We start from the raw sequence: 22,121 nt of genomic DNA, 5'->3' as shown, positions 1-22,121 counted from the left end.
CCGGAAACCATGAAAACCAAAGGACCGCCAGTTCTATATACACCCCAAACCTTGTTGCATCCGTGCAGTCTGGTCAGGCTCCATGCTGTTCACTTTTAAAGCCTATTGGAATTGGAGAAACTGTTAGCGAACAGCATGGATCCTGACCAGACTGCGCGGATGCACAGGCTGGTCTGGATCCATGCTGGTTGCAAAGCCATTATGTTGGTTTTCTCATGGCGCGAATCAATTATATGAAATTAAAAAAAAACAAATACATACATGAACAAAAGTTTACTGTTTAAATTTGATTTTCAAGAGATATACAAGTATACAAATAAAGTTACAAACAAACTTCAATCAGATTCCGAAACAACAATCAAAATCTTCAAATTCGATAATAATGCTGAAACAATTAAACTACTATACACCTTATTATGAATAGTAACAAATTTGTACTGGGCGGAATCCTATAACCCAATACCAATAACTGGAGCGGCGATATTATACAATAACCGATTATTGATATGCTATGCACTTGCCAATACCCTAAACCTTGGACAATTGTTTAGGTCAGGAATAAAACAAACAATTTATTAAAAAAGCAATGTGTGCATTTAAGTGGTTGCTGGCACTCCTTAATTCTGGCCCCGCCCTCCTCTAGATAAGCCAATAACCCCTTATTGCATGCCTAGTCAAGTTAATTAAAGTGTATACAATATTTAAGATAGGGATATCTGACAGTAACTTACAATCACATAAACAATAAAACCAGTCAGATCAGTGCAAGAAGAAACTATTGTGCATGGAAATTGTGTCATCGTTTAAACTTTTATCACAGATAGATATAAAATACTTTTTACATAACCCTAGTGAATACCGGGGTGAAACTTAACAAAGTCAAGCACAGTGTAATAGATCACAGAGAATAAAAAAAAAAGAGACAGCACATTCTGTAAGGGTATCAGAGATAATAAAAAAAAAAAGGCACAATAATATTTTTTTTTTAAATAATAAAAAAAGTTACATATATATTTTGCTACTGTCATGACAAGAAAACAAGTCAAATTAATTCTTATAAAAACAAATTACAGAACAATCACTTGTTCTATACATATACATCCCAGCTGGCAAAGCGTTCATTTTTCATGTTTAATATCATGTTTATGTTACTTCAGCAGCCTTAACGGTGTTTCATATTAAGTAATGCTTATAGCAAATGTTTGCACTTAGTTAAATGTGAATTCTGGGATATAAATTTATATTATGTTAATGGTGATATAAATTTATATATGTTATGTTAATGGTAAACAAATGTTTAATGCATTTATTTACGGAGACAAAGTCCAAAACAAACCAGCCTGATGAAGATCCTGTCACATCATTGCTACTTTCAAAAGACATCCAGTTAAAATTGATGGTTTAAACTGAATTCAACCAATCAAAATCACAGCTTTTAAAAGTCAGCCAATCAATAGTGATTGCTTAAACAGAGTAAAACCAGTCACATTTTTTTTAAAACCAGTTAACCTATTTAAAATCAACAGTTTAAAATTAAGTAAATGATTCACTCAAGTTTAAAGCTGTCGATAAAAATCAAGAGAATCAAGATCAAAACTAATAATAAAAACATTGCCTCCTTGGATACATTATGTGGGGTTATTGCCAAAAGGTACCATAACCTTCGGATTCTTTAATTATCGGCACTTGGTACCTTTTGGTATTAACCCCACGACTTGCCCCATTAATGCAAAAAGGAACCAAATGCTGATAATTAAAGAAGGTTATGGTACCTTTTTGCATTAATGGGGCAATTTTATTTTAATACCTATAGTTTGATACATGAATTTCAAAAAAACACAAACCATACATACCAAATGGAGAAACATACAATTGAAACAAAATGTGTCAAATAGGCAGTTTCTAACACGTTATGCTAGTTATTTTATACACATGCATATGATACCCAAATCACATTTTATACACAAATAACACTATCATAATGGTGTTATTTCATTTTTCCATTTCAAATAAAACAATGACAAATCTAAACATGTGTGTACATATTTCTTATAATTTAGAAATAATGAAGGTTACCTATTGCCTAAATTCAATGGTAAAACAACTGTCCACAATAAAATAACCAATAGAACATGCATAGTTTAATTCTTATTTATAAATTTTCTGTAATAAGGTAGCTGTGATCTTTAACAGATTTTAGCATTTTTGAATACTTATATTCTCACTGTTTTATGAAATAATATATAATATAATGCTGATTTAAATACCACATTAAAATATGTATATACTTTATCTGTTTAGATATTCTGACAACCTTTCCAAAAATGTACAGGTCTGTATATTTTCTGCTAATAATCAAAATTTACAAAATTTTGAAGTTTAGCAAATAACATTTCATAAAGCATTATACGCTACCTTAACAATATAAATGGTATACAATAGTAATACTTATACTGTTTGATTAAGTTCAATTTACACAAGAGCTCGTCGAACACGAAATGCCCCCCTTGATGCATTTAGTAATTGCACAAGGAACAGAAATTATATGCACACTGTAAATAAGTATATGTAAACCATGTGACCCACAGGGCGGAGCCATATTTGACCCTTGGGGAATAATTTGAATAATCTTAGTAGAGGATCACTAGATGATGTCATATACAAAATATCAAAGCCCTAGGCCCTGTGGTTTTGGACAAGAGGTTTTTCAAAGTTTTTTCCTATATAAGGCTATATAAACCATGTGACCCTAGGGGTGGGGCCATATTTGACCCCAGGGAAATAATCTGAACAATCTTGGTAGAGGATCACTAGATTTTGCTACATACCAAATATCAAAGCCCTAGGCCCTATGGTTTTTGACAAGAAGATCAGAAACCATTTAACTGTTCCTGGCCAATGTGACCTTGACCTTTGACCTAATGACCTCAAAATCAATAGGGGTCACCTACTGGTCATGACCAACTTTCGTGATCCTAGGCCTAAGCGTTCTTGAGTTATCATCCGGAAACTGTTTTACTGTTCAGGGTCACTGTGACCTTGACCTTTAACATACTGACCTCAAAATCAATAGGGGTCATCTGCTGGTCATGGCCAACCTAACTATCAATTTTCCTGACACTAGGCCCAAGCGTTCCTGAGTTATTGCCTGGAAACCATTTTACTGTTCCTGGTCACTGTGACCTTGACCTTTGACATACTGACCTCAAAATCAATAGGGGTCACCTGCTGGTCATGATCAACCTCCCTATCAACTTTCGTGATCCTAGGCCTAAGCGTTCTTGAGTTATCATCCGGAAACTGTTTTACTGTTCAGGGTCACTGTGACCTTGACCTTTAACATACTGACCTCAAAATCAATAGGGGTCATCTGCTGGTCATGACCAACCTCCCTATCAACTTTCATGATCCTAGGCCCAAGTGTTCTTGAGTTATCATCCGCAAACCGTTTTACTATTCAGGGTCACTGTGACCTTGACCTTTGACATACAGACCTCAAAATCAATAGGGGTCATCTACTGGTCATGACCAACCCCCCTATCAACTTTCATGATCCTAGGCCCAAGCGTTCTTGAGTTATCATCCGGAAACGGATAGGTCTACATTCCGACCGACCGACCGACAGACCGACATCTGCAAAACAATATACCCCTCCTTTTTCAAAGGGGGGCATAAAAAGTAACATGTATAAATTGTATAAAAATGGATTTTTCGTAATCATAATACTGGTGTCTTTAATTTTCCTGAATTTCTCTAACAATATATGGTAAAACTGATAAGTACAGAAAATAACATTTTTTAACAATAATTTTAAAGGGGCACACTTCTAAATGTACATCCAGTCCTTATCTAAGATTGCTAATACAGTACAACCTCCCAAGAGCAGCTCTCTCTTAAGCAAAAACCTCTCTATAACAACATCATCAAAATTTCCCTAAGTTTAAATATACTATCAAATTCACCTCTCCAGAACAACAACCTCTACATAACAATCAATATTTGTATCTCCCAAAGGGTGTCGCTCTACAGAGATTGCACTGTAAATGAAAAATTTTGTTCTAACTCTTTAATACAATGACAGATATCTTGAGACGAGCCCCTTTAAGTCTGAAGTTGCAAATAGACGACTATATACTTTGAACTTTTGTGCATGTCCATTATTTCAAAAGCTGATCTTGAATAACTGGAAAAAAATGTTGTTCAATGGATGGAAGTCAAACAATTATAGATTCAAAAAGATTTTGATTTGGTTGCAAATACATACAATTTGTAAACACAATATTACATTCAATAAAAATAAGTTTAATTATTATCTGTAAATATTAATTATAAAATACTGATATTCCATTACGGAAAATGATGAAATCATATTATATTAATCTTAAATGCTGAATTGGTTATAATACTTAGGTATAGCAATACCTTATCTGTTAAAACAGTTACAGACATATAAAATACATGGTACATCTAATGCTGTTCATCATATAATACTTTCTTTCTGTAAACAATTGTTGAAGAATAAAGTCCAATTTAATCATCTGGATAAAGAGCCCATGCACTGGTCCAGTGGTAATTCTGTCCATCTATGAAACCTGGGGTTGTGAGTTTGAGCCCAAGCTCCTCCAACCACATTGCTAATATTCAAATAATATATATGTCAGCGCTTTTGAACATTTATTTTATAGATGAAAAGAGCGCTATGAAAATCTAGTAAATATTAATAATAATTATAATGATAGTCCCGTGTATGGGTACCCTACTCCTGGCTCACTAGAGAACCAGGGATTGAAGCCAGAATATGAGTATCTTCTGTATCTTATACTATCCTCCAAATAAAAGTTACTAACAGTCTTCTGGAGGAGTTGCCCATAATGGGTTACCAGTGGTCACTATAAATAAATCTTAACACAAACAAAATTTGGATACAGAAGCCACGGCAATATAGGTATCAATTAAATTTTACTTCTAATGATGGCTTTTGCCATGTGGTTCTTAAAAGTTCCGTACAGCTTTTATGTTAATAACAGAAAAAGCAGCTATTCAAATATATGTTATGCACAATAGCATGATCAGAAAATCACTAATTTCAATATTACATGTGAACTTAAACAGTTAGTGTCATGAAGGGAGGTAATCAGTAACAATGGATTCAGTAATATTGTCTATCATGTCAGTCAATATTCAAACCTTTCGCAAATATATGAGAAAACAATTATCAAAAATAAGATTTAACTGGAAATTCATAACAAAATATTTGACAGCCACATATCAACAAAGACATTATAGGCCTTTAAAAATCAAAACAAGAGCTGTATTTTATTGCTCTAACAACAAACAAATTATAAACATGTATTCTTTCATTTTTCTTCGAAAAAAAACCCGTTAGTCACATATTTATTTCAAAAGATATAAACTGTACACTAAGTAATATTTTCCAATAAGTTGTTCCTTACAGAAGAAGTGTTACAAGTTCACGAAATATCTAAAAAGGGAGCTAATCTGACAACCTAAATACATATATCACAAAAATTTACCGTGCTTATATTTCAAATTTCAAATCTGACATATACAAACTATCAGATAAAATTGATGGAACCAATCAAAACTCAATCAATTGTGAATAAATGAATAACTTTAATCGTAATTAACATAATTTCAAGTATTTTAGACGCCTCTGAAACTCATACGGCCAAAGCATGCTCTCCAATTTCCACTTTTGTTGCCTCGAGTTCATCTAAAACACTACGGAAAGACTCAACACTGACAAAACCTTTCGGATGTTTCTTCGCTGCGAAATTGTAGAAATTTTCAAATGTTTCCCCAGTCATCTTTACACCAATACTTGTGAAGATCTGACGAATCTGTAGAGAATAAGAAAGAAGAAATACTTTAATATGGTTGTGTCTGTCAGTGAAATTAAATCCAATTTTTATCTTCAAAAGTTTTAATCCAAAAAAATTTACTGTAATCGTTACAAATTAGGCGTTTGGGCATCAAACATGTAATTTTATTCCCACAAACTTAAATAATATCACAGTATTTATAGCAGAGGTGTGTTCATGATTCAGTTAAAACTTCATTCTTTTGAGAAATAATGACCATAGTGTCATGTGGCTATCTGTCATCATGACTGAAGTATAAAAATGGATTTTCTTTCACAAGTCCGCATAATAACCATGGTTTATTGCAGAATATACAATTTTTGACTTCCTTCTTGTTTAACTGACAGAACAAATAAATGCTAGAGTTAGTAATAAAATTTAAAATATGGGTCCTGTATTTATGCATACACTGTACAACAATTTGGGACGGAACACTTTTTACTCAATATTACAAAATTAACAATGTACCAGTAGAAGCATCTCGTTCACTTCTGTTTTTCAAGCTTTATGACTTTTTTTGCTCCTACAACATCCATAGTCCATACAGTTGCTTCCAATAAATAAAATCTAGTAAAATGTGTTTGTTGCTTACGTTTTCTCTTTCTCTGTTTGTCTGTGTGTGTGTGTTGTGTGTGTGTCTGTGTGTGTTGTGTCTGTGTGTGTTGTGTCAGTGTGTGCTGTGTCTGTGTGTGTTGAGTCTGTGTGTGTTGTGTCTGTGTGTGTTGTGTCTGTGTTGTGTATGTTGTGTATGTGTGTGTTGTGTCTGTGTATGTTGCGTCTGTGTGTGTGCTGTGTCTGTGTGTGTGTTGAGTCTGTGTGTCTTGTGTCTGTGTGTGTGTTGTGTCTGTGTGTGTTGTGTCTGTGTATGTGTGTCTTGAGTCTCTGTGTGTTGTGTCTGTGTGTGTTGAGTCTGTGTGTGTTGTGTCTGTGTGTTGTGTCTGTTTGTGTTGTGTCTGTGTGTGTTGAGTATGTATGTGTTGTGTCTGTGTGTGTTGAGTCTCTGTGTGTTGAGTCTCTGTGTGTTGTGTCTGTGTGTGCTGTGTCACTGTGTGTTGTGTCTCTGTGTGTTGTGTCTCTGTGTGTTGAGTCTCTGTGTGTTGTGTCTGTGTGTTGTGTCTGTGTGTGTTGAGTCTGTGCGTGTTGAGTCTCTGTGTATTGAGTCTGTGTGTCTTGTGTCTGTGTGTGTTGTGTCTGTGTGTATTGTGTTAAGACTGATTTTAAATAATTTCTTTAGAAAGTTTTTACCTTAAGGTACAACATAAATACTGACTACAAAATGCACAAAAAAAAATTTCTTACCATTCATTGTATAAAATGCTATTGTCTCAGAATCGGTTTCAAGATACGTGTATTTTCATTGTGATTGTTTATCATTTAACTTGCATTTTTTTAACAGCAGTCAATCTTGTGTTTGAAATATGGAGCATGCTGTGCAAAAACCAACATAAGGACTTTGTGACCAGCAAGGATCAAGGTCAGTGCACATTAATATTGTTCCTTTATCAATTTCAGAACTTGTATGAAACTGATAAGCAAACAGTATGGATCCAGATCAGCCTGTTGGCTTTTGCACAGCAACACTCTATATGTACATGTATCTTAATGAGCATTTTAACCTTGCACTTTGTGTTGCGCCTAAATTGGCACTCAGTGAAATATTAGTGAAAATAAAATTTCTCCAGTACATTTTGTAATAGATGTTTTATTATTGTGGAGTCAATCAAACAGAAAACTTTAACCCTTATCATGCTGGCCATGACTCATTCTACCTTTGCAACCAGTGCAGATCATGATCAGCCTGCACATCCATGCAGTCTGATCATAATCTGCACTGTTTGCCATTCAATCAGTATCTTTTGTACACACTATAAAACACCAATAGTATCTTTTACTTTATCATTACACATCATTTTTAACACCATATTCTTATGCACCTCTATCTACATAAAAATAATTTGAATTTTATAACTTAAGGTCATTTCCATTTATTTATAGACAGATTCATTACTTTGTTTCACACTGTCCTACAACAGTATACAACATATAATCAGTGTATTCTGCTGTACACATTTTAAACTTCTTTCCATGCAAAAAGTAATCTTGGATCAAACTGAAACATAAATTAAAATGGATAAATAAGTCTTGCACTCAGATAGGCAAGTCTATGTTAGGAAAGATATTAGTATAAAATTCAAAGATATAGTACATAGGGGATTCATTAATTACTGAAGTAGAAGGTGGAATTAGCATAGCAAAGGGAGGTCAGGTGGAGGCGCACCCTCACATTTCAAACTTTATTTGCTACAGGAATAGCAGCAGGGGCTTCAGACCACTGCAGCTAGGGGAAATCCCACCCATTCTACAGGAATAGCAACAGGGGCTTCAGACCACTGTAGCTGGGTAAAATCCAGCTACCTGGCTCTCAACAAAACCTGTTACATAGGTTGTTGACTAAATGTCCACAACATTGTAAGATGAAATACCACAGAATTATTATTTTCATAAAAAAATACAATACAAAAATGCGAAGAGTACACAAATCAGTTTTAAGGAAAAAAAGTAAATTTGAGTCAAGAAAAGATAAAAATTCAGTTTGAGTTTCCTGACATAGAGCAGCTTCCCTTATAATTTTATCACATATTTACCTTAACCCTTTTCATGCTAGACAGGATCGATTCTGCCTTTTTGACCCGAGTGTAGATCTTGATCAGCCTGCATATCTGTGCAGTCTGATCAAGATCTGTACTGTTGGCCATTCAGTCTGTTCTTTTTTGGTAAGCACGCCTTTTAACAGTTAATGGTACTGTCCAAGTTGAAAGATGGACTGTATAGAAATTAGGCAGGGAAAGGGTTAATAAATACCTTTTTCTTCCATAATACGAATACATTTTCTTAACCCTTACCCTGCTAAATTTGAAAACTGAACTTGTCCATCTTCCAATTTGGACAGTACCGTTAACTGTTAAGAGGGGTGCTTACCAAAAAGATTCTGACTGGATGGACAGCAGTTCAGATCATGATCAGACTGCACAGATGTGCAGGCTGATCATGGTCTAAACTGGTCACAAAGGAAGAATCACTTGCCGCCAGCGGGCTAAAAGTTAAACAAGAGGTGAATTAATTTTGCTTTATGCTGTTAATTAAGTCTTTAATCTGAAATTGTAAGTAGTCATCCTTTTAAAGGAACTAATTGTGATATGTTAGCTTCCATTCCTTGTGTCAGCCTTCTAAAAGTCTACTGTAACCACTGATAGCCTGATCAACGAAAACTTCCTGATATTTCCCTGACATCGTCCAAATTTCACACTTTTCCTGACAATTTTAGAAAGCCTTGGCAATTCTTTGACCATCAAAACTTTTAATGTGAAACCTGTGTTTATTTCACACAGCCGGAAAAAAGCTGCTAAAACCTTACCTCTTCCTTTGATCTGGGCAGTAGAAAATCTTTTTCATAAACTCCTTTCTGGCTGAATAATGATGGGTTCACAAGACCGTAAGCATCAGATTCATCACCATAATTCTTTCTGTCATCTACACGACGTATTCTAGGAGCGTGTAAATCTGTCCTGATTGTTGGTACACCGTAGCGTCGATAATCTAAATACAGATATAATTACCATTAGTTTATACTTAATAATATTTATTTCAGCTTGTGATGAATATATATCTCAAGAAAATGGTCAGATACTCATGACAATGGTCAGATACTTAAGAAAATGGTCAGATACTCATGACAATGGTCAGATACTTAAGAAAATGGTCAGATACTCATGACAATGGTCAGATACTTAAGAAAATGGTCAGATACTCATGACAATGGTCAGATACTTAAGAAAATGGTCAGATACTTAAGAAAATGGTCAGATACTGGGGAAAATGGTCAACTCATTAAAATGGTCAGATACTGGGGAAAATGGTCAACTCATTAAAATGGTCAGATACTGGGGAAAATGGTCAGATACTGGGGAAAATGGTCAGATACTGGGGAAAATGGTCAACTCATTAAAATGGTCAGATACTGGGGAAAATGGTCAACTCATGAAAATGGTCAGATACTGGGGAAAATGGTCAGATACTGGGGAAAATGGTCAACTCATTAAAATGGTCAGATACTCATGAAAATGGTTAGATACTTAAGACAATGGTCAGATACTGGGAAAAATGGTCAACTCATTAAAATGGTCAGATACTCATGAAAATGGTCAGATACTCATGACAATGGTCAGATACTCATGAAAATGGTCAGATACTTAAGAAAATGGTCAGATACTGGGGAAAATGGTCAACTCATTAAAATGGTCAGATACTCATGAAAATGGTTAGATACTCATGAAAATGGTCAGATACTGGGGAAAATGGTCAACTCATTAAAATGGTCAGATACTCATGAAAATGGTCAGATACTCATGACAATGGTCAGATACTCATGACAATGGTCAGATACTCATGAAAATGGTCAGATACTCAAGAAAATAGTCAGATACTGGGGAAAATGGTCAACTCATTAACCTTTAGCATGCTAGGTAAATTGTCGTCTGCTGCAAATGTCGTATGCTAAAATTGTTAAGTTCATTCAATTTGCTCCAAAATTGGAAGAAATATTGTCAGAGTAGCAAACAGCTTGGAACCTGATCAGACGCCGATTTAATCGGCGTCTGATCTGGTTCCAAGCTGTTTGCAAAGGCTGTTAAATTCGCCTGCAGCAGGCTAAGGGTTAAAATGGTCAGATACTCATAAAAATGGTTAGATACTCATGACAATGGTCAGATACTCATGAAAATAGTCAGATACTGAGGAAAATGGTCAACTCATTAAAATGGTTAGATACTCAAGAAAATGGACAATTCTGTTGTTTATTATTTCTTAGCTGGAAACAAGAATAAAACCGTACCTCTGGTTGAAATTCCCTCGGGTCCCATGACAGCGTTAATCATGCTAGCACTTGTTCTGTGATCGCCGATAGCTTTATCAATCTGTTTCTGCAACCTTCTAGGGGTACTCTCGGCACTCACGGGTGTACGAGGTACCATGTCATCTTCCCGAACCAGCGGAGGCTCTTCTTTTGTTGGGGCTTGAATATCTTCATAAAACAAAGTATTGATAAAGGTAATTGTATACAGGATGATACCAACAAAGGGAGACAACTTTAACCATTAAAACAGAAGAAAGGGAAAAAAACTCACTTTGTCTTGTTAAAGAAAGAGAAACAAGGTTTAAAGAAAAAAAACTAAAAAACAATAAAATTTAAAACTGAAATAAAAATCAAACAAGGGAATACTTGGATTCAGTGTTGTTATATTTTCTGGTTCTTTTGGATCATGGAGTCCATTCAATAAACATGCAATAGAGTTCCGCATAAGCCGATGCTGGGAGGGGGGTGGGGGCGTTGGCTTGGGGGTGAGAGGTGTTGCATAATTTTTTTTTTCATTACCTCTCATGAACAGACTCAATCAAACCAAGTCTGCTACTATTCTGTTTGGTTGCATTCTTTGCTTCCAAAGGATCTTTTTTACAGATTTTATTATTCATAAATGAGAAGGTAATTCAATAAAAACATAATATAAAGAAAAATATGAAGAAACATTTAAGCATCCACACAGAGCTGTGCTTCATGGTCACATTTTAAGTTAACAAATAAAGTTGGTTCACAATCTTGATATGACTCATAAACTCTATAATTATAGATTATTAGCTTTGTATCGGGAAATATGCACGAGTTCCCAGCGGAAATATTGCGCGACTTTAGGAGCACAATATTCCTCCGCTGAAGAACGAGTGCATATTTCCCGATGCAAAGATAATAACCTTTTTATTACATACACTAAGTAGAAACAAATAGTGCAAGAACAGACACTGAATTACGTCACGCACCCGATATGAAATTCAGGCGTCAGTATATGGAAAAATATTGACGTTTCCGGTACCAGCGTAGCTTAACGGGGAAAAGAAACGTGTATGTAATAATACAATGTACAGTAAATGCAAAATGGGAGATAAAATCAATAAATCAATCTAAATCAGCAGAAAGAAAGCTTACAGCTTACGTCTGAGAAGAGCAAAGGGAGATAATTCAGTATTTCTTCAAACAAAATATTCGTAATATTTACCTAGCCCGGTTGGCATTTTATCTTTCCAGTTAAGGAAGTTAGCAAATTCCAGATAGTTAATTTTCCCATCGCGATCAGCGTCGCAGTAATCCATGAGCTGGCAAAGTAACTCCGGCTCTACCGGCAGGTGGAACTGTATGCATGCTTCTTGTAAATCATGGATGTCTATTTTACCTTTATTGTCCTGTAAATAAAGCAGAATTTACAATATCTGTCAAATACTGTAAAACATCGCTCAGGGAATCAGTGGCGCAGTGGTTAGCAGGTTGGACTACAATGCCAGTGGGTTCGGGTTCGATTCAAATACAGTAAAACCATGATTATATAAAGTCACATGAGGATGCCCAAACAACAACCAAGCATCACAAGAACTGCTCCAGTTAAAGGCTCATAATGCCTTTGTTTAACATGTGCCTGCCACATTCTTTGTTTTGAACATAAAATAGATTATGTTTTTTGGTAAATTCTATTTTCAATAAATGTTTTCTCACATCATATTTGTCATAAGTCTGAATATTTTATTAACATTGCAGAAAGTATTACTGAATCCATTATTTTGATAACCTCCCTTTATGTTTCAAAGTGTAAAAGTTCACAATGATGTAATATTGCCTTTCTAACCATTAAATCATGCAAATTTTCCAATCGGACAAGCTTATGAATCTGTTTCTAACATTAAATTCAAAGCCTTCTGGAACTATAACGCTGGTGCTCAAGACATTGATGCTAGGATAACTGATGTCTCAGTATTTCAACTTTTTTTGTCCTGAATTCAAAATATTTGTGCATAATAATCTGCAGCATGTCCTAGAATGCAAACACTCATGTTTTGTGAATTCTTAACACCCCAAATAAGGCTGCATACCATGAAATCCCTTAATAAAACATATAATTATTATGTGAAAATTAGAAAATCTACAGTACAGAGCTAATTGAAGTATGGACAGAGCACGTAGATTTATTCTAATGCTGCGAACACCGGTAGTAACTTTTTTTCAATGTAAACTGACTTGATTCGGATGTTAAACCATTACTGCAACCACCTGAATTTCTTATGATTAAAGAAGGCAAAAAATGACTTAAAATTTGTACCAAAAAAACAAAGACTCTTGCAGAGGCAAAAAATAAATAGATACAGTATAATTTCAGTCACATGTCTTGTACTGAACTTCCAACAGCTTATGATACCTGGTATGGACTAGTAAGTTCTTTCAAAACAGTAAGAGCTGGATCTATTTAAAAGAAATTAACTGAAAGTGAACCACACTGTTTACAATCTATTATTCATGGCTTAAAGACATCAAACAATAAATTCGTACTCTCCAATTCATTCATATTTAATGAGGACTAAGGATTTTTTTCTTTCTTCTTGAAATCCATGTATTTTCTTAAACAAAAGCTTTGATTCTGTGTAAAATAGCTTCCAAGATAAAGTAGTTCTTGTTATAAAACAAAGTACTTTTAATCAGTAAAATGGCACTGACCAGTCTTGTCAAAAATTCCAAAACTGACTAAATGCAGCACGCACGTTTTTAAGTGTAAACCTTAAACTTTCAGTATACTGTGACAAATTGTAAATCTGACTGCACGTAAAGTCAATATAACTTTTGTTGTAACATCCTACACAATTTTACTAAAAGGAATATATGGAAATTAATCCAATTTTTGAAAAACAGAACACAGCAAAAATACAATTTGCACATAAAATCAAAATATCAACCTGAAATTTAAAGACTGCTGCAAAATTCATGTGTATCTCTTTCATTTATTTCTGACAAATGACGAAGGTTCACAGAGAACCAAAACTAGTAGATCTATAAATAAATACAGTTAAAACCTATCCGGTGTTCAGCATGTTGTCCCTCTATATTGATTTATTCTTTATTGTAATTTCTGACAAAAGATAAATGACACAATTGACATGTTTTAAATGAGCTTTTCTACATATATTTGGCAATTTATATGGCATTGCGTGTCTTAATAAATAAACACCATCTAGAGCTCACTGAACCACTTTTATTTATGTATTATTTACAATTTCAGTAAGAGTACTTAATAAATTTGGAAGAAAAATTGACATAAATCTGCAGGTGTGTTCCTTTTAATTATAATAAAACATTTTCATTTTCCTACCTTATCATAATGTTTAAATGCAGATGTGAGGTCATGAAAGTTGTGATAGTTTGCTTTCTTCAGATGCTGTCTAATTGCTGAGATAACTCCCCTCTGTCTGTCCCGACCCCGGAGATACTGGCCTGGGCCTCGCATGTGGAGCAAGTCACCTGCTCCATACTCATCCGGTTTCATGAGAATTCCAAATGTATGATCGGGTGGCACCCTTAATGTGTCTTTGATACTAAAAATATATAATAAGACTTTTACAGCAGTAGATCTAGGCCTTTAAAACTCAAATATAAGTCTATTTTTCTTATCACAGGAAGATGTAGAGGAGCCTGATTGGAAAAAAGAAAATTATGTGGTTCAATGTCAGACCTCCTTAAATTCAACTGTTCATTGTAATCAAGGACTTGTATCTTTTGAGCTGTATGTTTTAAAAGGGGCCGGACAGTCAAAATTAAGTAAAAAGTTAAATCATTTGCTGCTACAGCACTGACAGAAGTAAACATTACTAAGATTTCCCACAGAACAACAAGAGCTTTCGTAAGACAGTGAGCTCGACTTTTCTCAGTGCTCAACTCTGAATTAGAGCTTTGCGAGTAAAAAAATTATAAAACTTTAACCAAAATATTTAATAGTTAAAAAGGGGCATAACTCTGTCAAAATTCAATCAGAGTTATGGGAATTGTTTCTCCTGGTGTAGACTTTAATAGTAAGTAACTATTTTAAGTTTCAAATCAATATAATATAGTTTAGAGATATCTGACTTTATCAAAAACTTTAACCAACGGCGATGCCGACGCTGATGCTGGAGCTAGAGCAATAGCTCTACTTTTTCTTCAAAAGGTTGAGCTAAAAACTAGTGCATTTACACTCTTCCAGTTGAAAGGATTGTTTACATTTAGAACTTACGGATCATGTACTTGTCCAAGTTGTTCCTGGCTACGCTCCCTGAATTCATCTACGCGTTTTGAGACAATTTTTGTTGCTCGTTCCTGCTCAGCCTCATGTAGCCATTTCATCGTCTTCTTCACATGAAGACCTTGTAATTATAAAACAAACAAAATATTGACGTTCTATCCACTGAAAATTACAGGGATCATCCTCTGCCCAAATTTTAGGGAGTATTGCCTTCACAGAATTTAGGGAGAATTGGAGGAATTTAAGGAGAAGTTTCGGCAGAGTATTTCTCGTTTTGCGCCTATATATTTCATATTATATAACCAAGATATGTTTAATAGGTTAATAACTAAATAAACACACATAATATTAAAAATAAATATAGCATAATTTAACAGAAAGTTCCAGTATTTTGGACGGTTCAGTGCCTTTGAAAACTGACCATTTTCAAAGAGCTGTTACAAAATGATAATATATTGTTTTGATTCATCTGCAATGTCCCAGTGCTGAAAATTTACGTAACTATATTTAACGTAGTTTTTAGCAATTGTTTATTTTTATTTCTTCACAATTCCATTCATTTTTAAAGGGGGACAACATTCTGAAAATATTTTAAGTAACCAGTTGTATGGGTCAGTACGGTAAAACTTACATTGGACTGGGAGATTGTAAAGATGTTGTTTCTCTCTTTACTAAATATTTCTGTGGATACTGTATACTGCTAAATAAACATAAAGGCAGGAATACCAGCCTACTCTATCCTTACCTAGAATTTATATCTATAAATGGGGCTTTTATAATCGTACACTTTGGTAAAAAAAAATTTAAATTGTTTTGTTTTGTAAAAGTAGCCAACTGACTGCATTTGTCCAAAACATCTGTTCAAAACAATGAAGATTAACCTTTAGCCTGCTGGCGGCGAGTTATTCTGCCTTTGTGACCAGTGCAGACCAAGATCAGCCTGCACATCCGTGCAGGCTTATCATGGTCTGCACTGTTCGCTATTCAGTCAGTAAATTTTCAGTGAACACCCCTTCCAATAATAAATGGTACTGCCCAAATTGAATGAAGGACCAGTCCATTTTAGAAATTTAGCAGGCTAAGGGTTAAACCATTATTACAACCCTTCTGTTGTTGTATGTGGTGTATGACCATGTGACTCTGCATGTAACACTGACTGTCTCAGAATGTCATTCAATTATTAGTATTTTTGTGTTTTAAATCATAATGTTAGTTTCTTGGTACAAACTAGAATTCAGGTTTAGGAGTATATACATCATCAAAACACAGAAATATTTGATAAATGAACAACATCTTTACCAATATTTTACCTGACCATTACATGTTCTGCCATACTGTCCCGTACGACAGATACTTAAAATATTCTGAAAAAGTTGTCCCCCTTCGAAACTGAATGCCATTTGTAAAGAAATAAAAATAAATAACTGCTGAAAACTGTGTTCCAACTAGTTATGTTAAATTTCAATACCTGCACGCTATTGCAAATGCATCAAGACGAACATATGTAACAGTTCTTTGAAAATGGTGTTTTTAAAGGTATTTAACTCAGGAAGTCCAGGGGCCCCTTTAGGCAGTCCTTTTCTGGAATTCTATGTTTACATCAGTATACTGACACTTGTTTCGTAGAGTAATATACATGTTTTACATGCTGTTCAATTTTCATGTGAAACAACCCTTTCTTTCTATGATTTGGTGTTGTTTGATATTTTTTTCTCAAACGTAAGGCTAAACGTTAACTATATTCAAGTAATGTGATCAGGAATAGTTAAAAAATTGCTAAAAAAAACCACCATTGTCTACGCTACCTGTATTGTCATGAGGTGTCGGAATTCCAAACTTTGATTTTGTGTTAAAGTTAGGTGATGTGTAACTTCTGTGCAACTGTTCACCGACATTGAAATCGTCATGTGACCTCACATAAAGTTCATGACCAACTTGATTTTCCTTCTCAACTTCCTCATAAGTTTTGTTGGGGTTTATAAGGCCACCTGCTCCTGTGTCTGTAACAAAATTGTGCCTTTTTAATCATTGCACTTTGAAACTTTTAAGAAACTAGTTATTAACTTTTAACTGGTACCTCAGGCTTTAGATTTAAAGTTCATTTGGTGCCAGTACTTCTTACCAGATTAAACAATGAGATATGGAATAAAAATCTAGAACCTGAAAGTTTTGATGTTAAAGCGATAATGATAGTTTACCTTAAAGAACAAAACATAATTTACTTTACCTAATTCTGTTGGAATTCCAAAAGTAAATTCGTATTTCTTTAGCCCTCTTGGCAAATGATTTTCCTGATTATGAGATCTTCCGAGTGGCGCTACCTGGTGGCTAAAATAGAGGCTTTCTTTCCGGTCCAACTTTCTCTGTTGAAACAGTGACTTAGGTCGAGGATTAACCAGTTCACTAGCGAAGAAGGAGGGCTGTGTATTGATGCCATGATTCATCTCTTTCGCCCAGACAAGATGAGGATCTTTTGCTTTTCCGTAAAAAACACGCATTTCTCCTGCATCTGGCCTAACTGTGGCCCGAAAACGACGAATAACCTCGGGACTTGGAGGCTGAAACGCATTAAAAAATATATCTTACTAATTTTCAGTAAATATGTTCTCTCTAACCTAGTGCCATGTAAGACTGAAAAATAAGCACAAATGTTTTCGGTTCAAAGAAAATTAATGCCTGTAGGAAAATTATAGTATATTATTTTATTTTTCATTCTTTTTAAAACTTCTTTTTTGTTTTCGAAGAAGGAAATGGCTACTTAAATATTCAGCAACTTTGACCATTTTCATTCATAACTGAAAATCTTTTCAAGACTGTATCTAGAGGCAATGCCTAAAACATGCAAAATTTATTTTACCTTGATTGTAAACAAAGTTCAGTGTAACTTATTTAATTCAACAATATGCTTACTGCTTCAAGGACTATTGACCAGTACTCTCTCCTACATAAGGCTTTTTTAACCCTAATGTCCTGCTAAATTTCTATAAATAACTTGTCCATCTTTCAATTTGGACAGTACCATTAACTGTTAAAAGGGGTGCTTACCTAAAAGATACTGACTGAATGACGAACAGTGCAGATCATGATCAGGCTGCATGGATGTGCAGGCTGATCATGATCTACACTCACTCACTCACTCACTCAGGTCGCAAAGGCAGAATCAATTGTGTCCAGCATGGTAAGGGTTGGAAACTGAAATCAAAGTCTGTTGTAAAATCCATGACACCCATGGCCCCCTGGAAGAGCAACATACCGCTTTGAAGCTATACCCCTATCCATTAAATAACTGAAGTTTCTGTATAATGAAACAAAACAACTCAATTTCAAAAAGCTGCAAAACCATCAATTTTCATTACCCCTTAATATGCTGGATGCGATCAGTGCAGATCATGATCAGCCTGCACATTCATGCAGTCTGATCATGATCTGCACTGTTTGCCATTCAGTCAGACTCAGTGTTATTTTGGTATGCACCTACCGTGACCCCTTTTAATACTTAATGGTACTGTCCAAATTGAAAGACAGACAAGTTCATTACAGAAATTTAGCAGGGTAAGGGTTACTATTACTTACCCTTCCATCAGATGGTGGTTTCAGACATGTCACTACTTTATCACCAGTAGCAGTCAGCTTCCCAGCCTGCAAAACGTAGCACATAAAAGATAAAAATATAATATCAGGCGAATGAAGAGATACATGTAAACTTTACAACATGTCTCAAAAGTTTGTGAATGTATAACATATAGAGGATATTCATAGCAAGATCAAAATACCTTCATAGTTTCTCAGATATTTTAAGCACCGGCACATATAAGCTGGATGGTAACAGTAAGCATCTCTTTACAGTTACCGAATCACTGTGGCCATAGAGTAGGTATAACGCAATTAAATTTTTGAGGCTAGGTAAAACTCCTAACCTTTAGTCAGTATATTTTAGTGGTGTGTACCTACTGTATGGAATGTTTCGTATGGAAGAGTATTTCCCGCTAAGGGAAACATTAGCGGGCTTTTTAATCTGAATTCTGTCATAAAAGCTAACTCAAAGATGTGCAATTTGAATTAGTTATCTTCTCCTAGAGACATCAAGAAATGTTTTGACAGATGATGTCTTATTTCAATGTCCAATTCTAACCTTCATTTTTATGCAAAGACATGCCCAGTAAAAGTTGTTTGGTACGCTAATATTACAATCGAAAATGAAATGGCTTAACTTTCTGGGTAGAAATGCGATATTTATGATGTTGACGTTTTGTCATTTTTATTCCTATGATTTAAACAGGCATACATGTGATCTCCCGCGCGGGACAGTCAAAATCCCGATTTTTTCACCTTGACTCCCGTCTCCCGACCAAAACCATAATTCTCCTGCTTTTCAAAAAAAAAAAAAAAAAAAAATCGGTATTAACTACCGAGGAGTGCCAAACATGTTTACACAGTAAATCAAAGTGTCACTGACTGTTGTGTATTATACATGTTTGACACACGTATAGCTAGAGGAAAGAGTTGTTTTTCACAGGTGAAATTTGATAACGTGATTAATTGTTTGTTTTGATAAAGGATTAGACAAGCAAGGCATTTTCCACCTGTCTCACGGGGCCAAATATCGGCCCATTCTCAAGGCCAATTAGGCTCCATTTTTACCAATTTGAAGCAAAAAAACTCCCAGTCATAAGAAATAATTCCCAGCTAATTGTTGGAAAAACCAACCCATTACTATTTTTAGAACATAAGTGTTATTTCCCCTTATGCAGTTACGCCATTTTCTTCCAATGTTTACCAAATTACTTTGCTACTAATATCGGACTTATTTCATTGAAAATTGGATGAAAACACACACTCATTTATTTGATAACATCAATCTACATTATTTTGGTAAGGGTAAATACATGTTGATGGATTTCTGTTTTCTGTTTTTCATGTCAAAATCATTAATGATCAGTATTTTTATACGAAAGTGGGTGGGGTAAGGAATTTACATAATTTATGAGTTGTGTTCAGACCAATTTAGAGCTTCGTTTTTTTCAGTCCTCGAGTAGAATAATGTTAATGCCTGTTCACCACCATTTCACCCCTAAATTGAGACTTTGTTTCTACAAATTTAACCTGTCAAGAAAGTTAGAACAAGAGGGAGCTTCTGCTCGACTTTTCTCAGTGATTGACTCTGAAGTAAAGTTTTGCCAGTAAAAGGGGCAATTAAAGCTTTGCCAGTAAAAGTGGAATAATAGTCAATAGCTTTGAATGTAACAGAGATATTGGACTTTATATAAAACTTTAACAAAAAAAATGTAAGTTAATATAACTCTGTCAAAATTCAAATCAAGAGTTATGAGGATTGTTTCTTCTGGTGTAGACGTATAAAATGCGTTATTGTGTGGCCTAAAATGTTGGATTGTGTCTCTAAGTTTTGTGTCCGCGCGCTTAATTTATGTCGATAAAAAACCTCCAGTTTTGAGACCCCAACTCCAGCTGAAAAATGGCAAACCTCCAGTTTTGGGATTCTGAACTTATCACATGTATGAAACAGGACAGAATCTACTTACAATTGTCTGTTTTACATTCAGTCAGATTTTGTAATATTAGTTTAAGACAGACAGACTTTCATTGCTTTTAATAGGTTATCAGTTGCCAATGGTCATTGCAAGCTCAATGCACATATATGTCCAAAACTGACAAGAAGTTATCAGAAAAATGTGACATTCCAACCTACTAGAATTTCCCCGGGTAACAACATCTAGGTATGGTAAACAAAGCTTCAGATATGCCGCACCGGTTCTGTGGAACTCGTTCCCAGAAAATTTTAGGAAAACATCTAGTTTTAACCAATTTAAAAGCCTTATTTCACACTGGAATGGTCAAGACTGCAAATGCAAACATACATTGCAGCTTGTTCTGCAGGACCGGACGGCATCTTTTCATTACACCCAACCAGTTTAATTCTTTGCTTGTATTCTCATTGTGGTCTTTTGCTTTTTTATTTTTGATATTTTTATTTTGATTTGCTTGATAGTTTATGCTTTGTTTAGCTGATTAATTTTGTAGTATGCCTTGTTCCTGAATACAGTAATAATTAATAATTGACAGTGTCACATCTTTCGCATACAAAATGGTGCGTGGAGAACTTCCGGTAACAAGATCTCGTTGGCGAGATTGGCTCTATCTGCCTTTCAAGTTGACGATCTATTTATTTTTATAACTCTTTGCAGTTAAGAAGTAGGGTCAAATTATAGAATGCCAAATGTATTAGACTAATTGCACACTTACAGGTCGTAATTCTGGTGTCCAGTCCTTATATTTTCCTGCATATATCGTTTGTGTCGAAATGTCAGGCAATTTAATTTCTGATGCTGTAGATGCCATTTTTTTCTAAAATTTCAAAGCTGTCAGGTATAAATTTGTTATTTTTGTTTTGTCTTTCACAAAATAAAATTTGTAAACAACCAAACTATCTAATGCTAATTCTCTGGTTGCAATGGGGAATATATTCAACCATTAATTCGCTGCGGTAGTGTGACAAACATATAAAAGTCCCCTGTCCATTTACAACACACCATCAGTCGGGAATAATGTTGACACTTCCCTAGAAACGACGGGTTAAAAGGTTGTATTTCCGCTTCCGTTTTTAGACGGGATTTCATTTTCGAAAATCTGTATCAGCTAAAGGCTCATCATTGCAAAGGGACGCTTGTTGGGACTATTTTTACGGGTGTACAGGGGCTTGATTAAATTATGTAAAAACAAAAACAAAAACAAAAACGGATACCCTTTTCTGTTGATTCTTCGTTCGAACGTGTTTATCAGGCTATTTTTCATTTTATATAGCATCCACTTATTTGATATTTCGGCACTGTTTAGAATATCAGAGACTGATATTCCCATCAAGAATTGTAAAAAGTGGATGTTAAATTGTATCCCAGTCTCACCAGTTTCGACGCACATAACAAGCAACATGGCCGCGCTTTTTCATTCAGTAACATACGTGACACTATTAGATGTTGCATGTGCACAATCCTTTAATGCACTGAATCATACAAATAACATCTTATTCTAAACAACTGACTGCCAGAAATCAAAAGGTAAACAACAACTAGTGTGG

The 22,121-nt window shown here is 34.8% G+C and overlaps 1 protein-coding gene across 1 annotated transcript; it reads right to left on the bottom strand.

Moving 5' to 3' along the window:
- Positions 1–258: 258 nt before the first annotated feature.
- Positions 259–21,618, bottom strand: LOC123538188 (EF-hand domain-containing family member B-like). The gene is made up of 10 exons (XM_053529545.1): positions 21,290–21,618; positions 18,602–18,667; positions 17,256–17,586; positions 16,834–17,028; positions 15,020–15,149; positions 14,123–14,345; positions 11,990–12,173; positions 10,774–10,962; positions 9,298–9,479; positions 259–5,861 (listed from the first exon to the last, which is right to left on the bottom strand). Exons 1-10 carry the CDS (start codon positions 21,383–21,385, stop codon positions 5,682–5,684), a joined length of 1,776 nt encoding a protein of 591 aa, XP_053385520.1. The 5' UTR covers positions 21,386–21,618; the 3' UTR covers positions 259–5,681.
- Between the last annotated feature and the right edge of the window lie 503 nt (positions 21,619–22,121).

Source organism: Mercenaria mercenaria, chromosome 18 (assembly GCF_021730395.1).
Source record: "Mercenaria mercenaria strain notata chromosome 18, MADL_Memer_1, whole genome shotgun sequence".
Classification (NCBI taxonomy): domain Eukaryota; kingdom Metazoa; phylum Mollusca; class Bivalvia; order Venerida; family Veneridae; genus Mercenaria; species Mercenaria mercenaria.
Note: the sequence above shows the minus strand (reverse complement) of the source record. Positions and strands in the feature narration are given on the sequence as shown.

What these genes read in the sequence shown, in the direction of transcription:
- LOC123538188 (XM_053529545.1), bottom strand. Translation starts at nt 21,385, where the DNA reads ATGGCATCTACAGCATCAGAAATTAAATTGCCTGACATTTCGACACAA. An exon ending in TGGAATTCCAACAGAATTAG is followed by an intron (nt 17,029 to 17,255) that starts GTAAAGTAAATT and finishes ATTTTGTTACAG; the next exon opens with ACACAGGAGCAGGTGGCCTT. An exon ending in GACACCTCATGACAATACAG is followed by an intron (nt 15,150 to 16,833) that starts GTAGCGTAGACA and finishes TATAATTACAAG; the next exon opens with GTCTTCATGTGAAGAAGACG.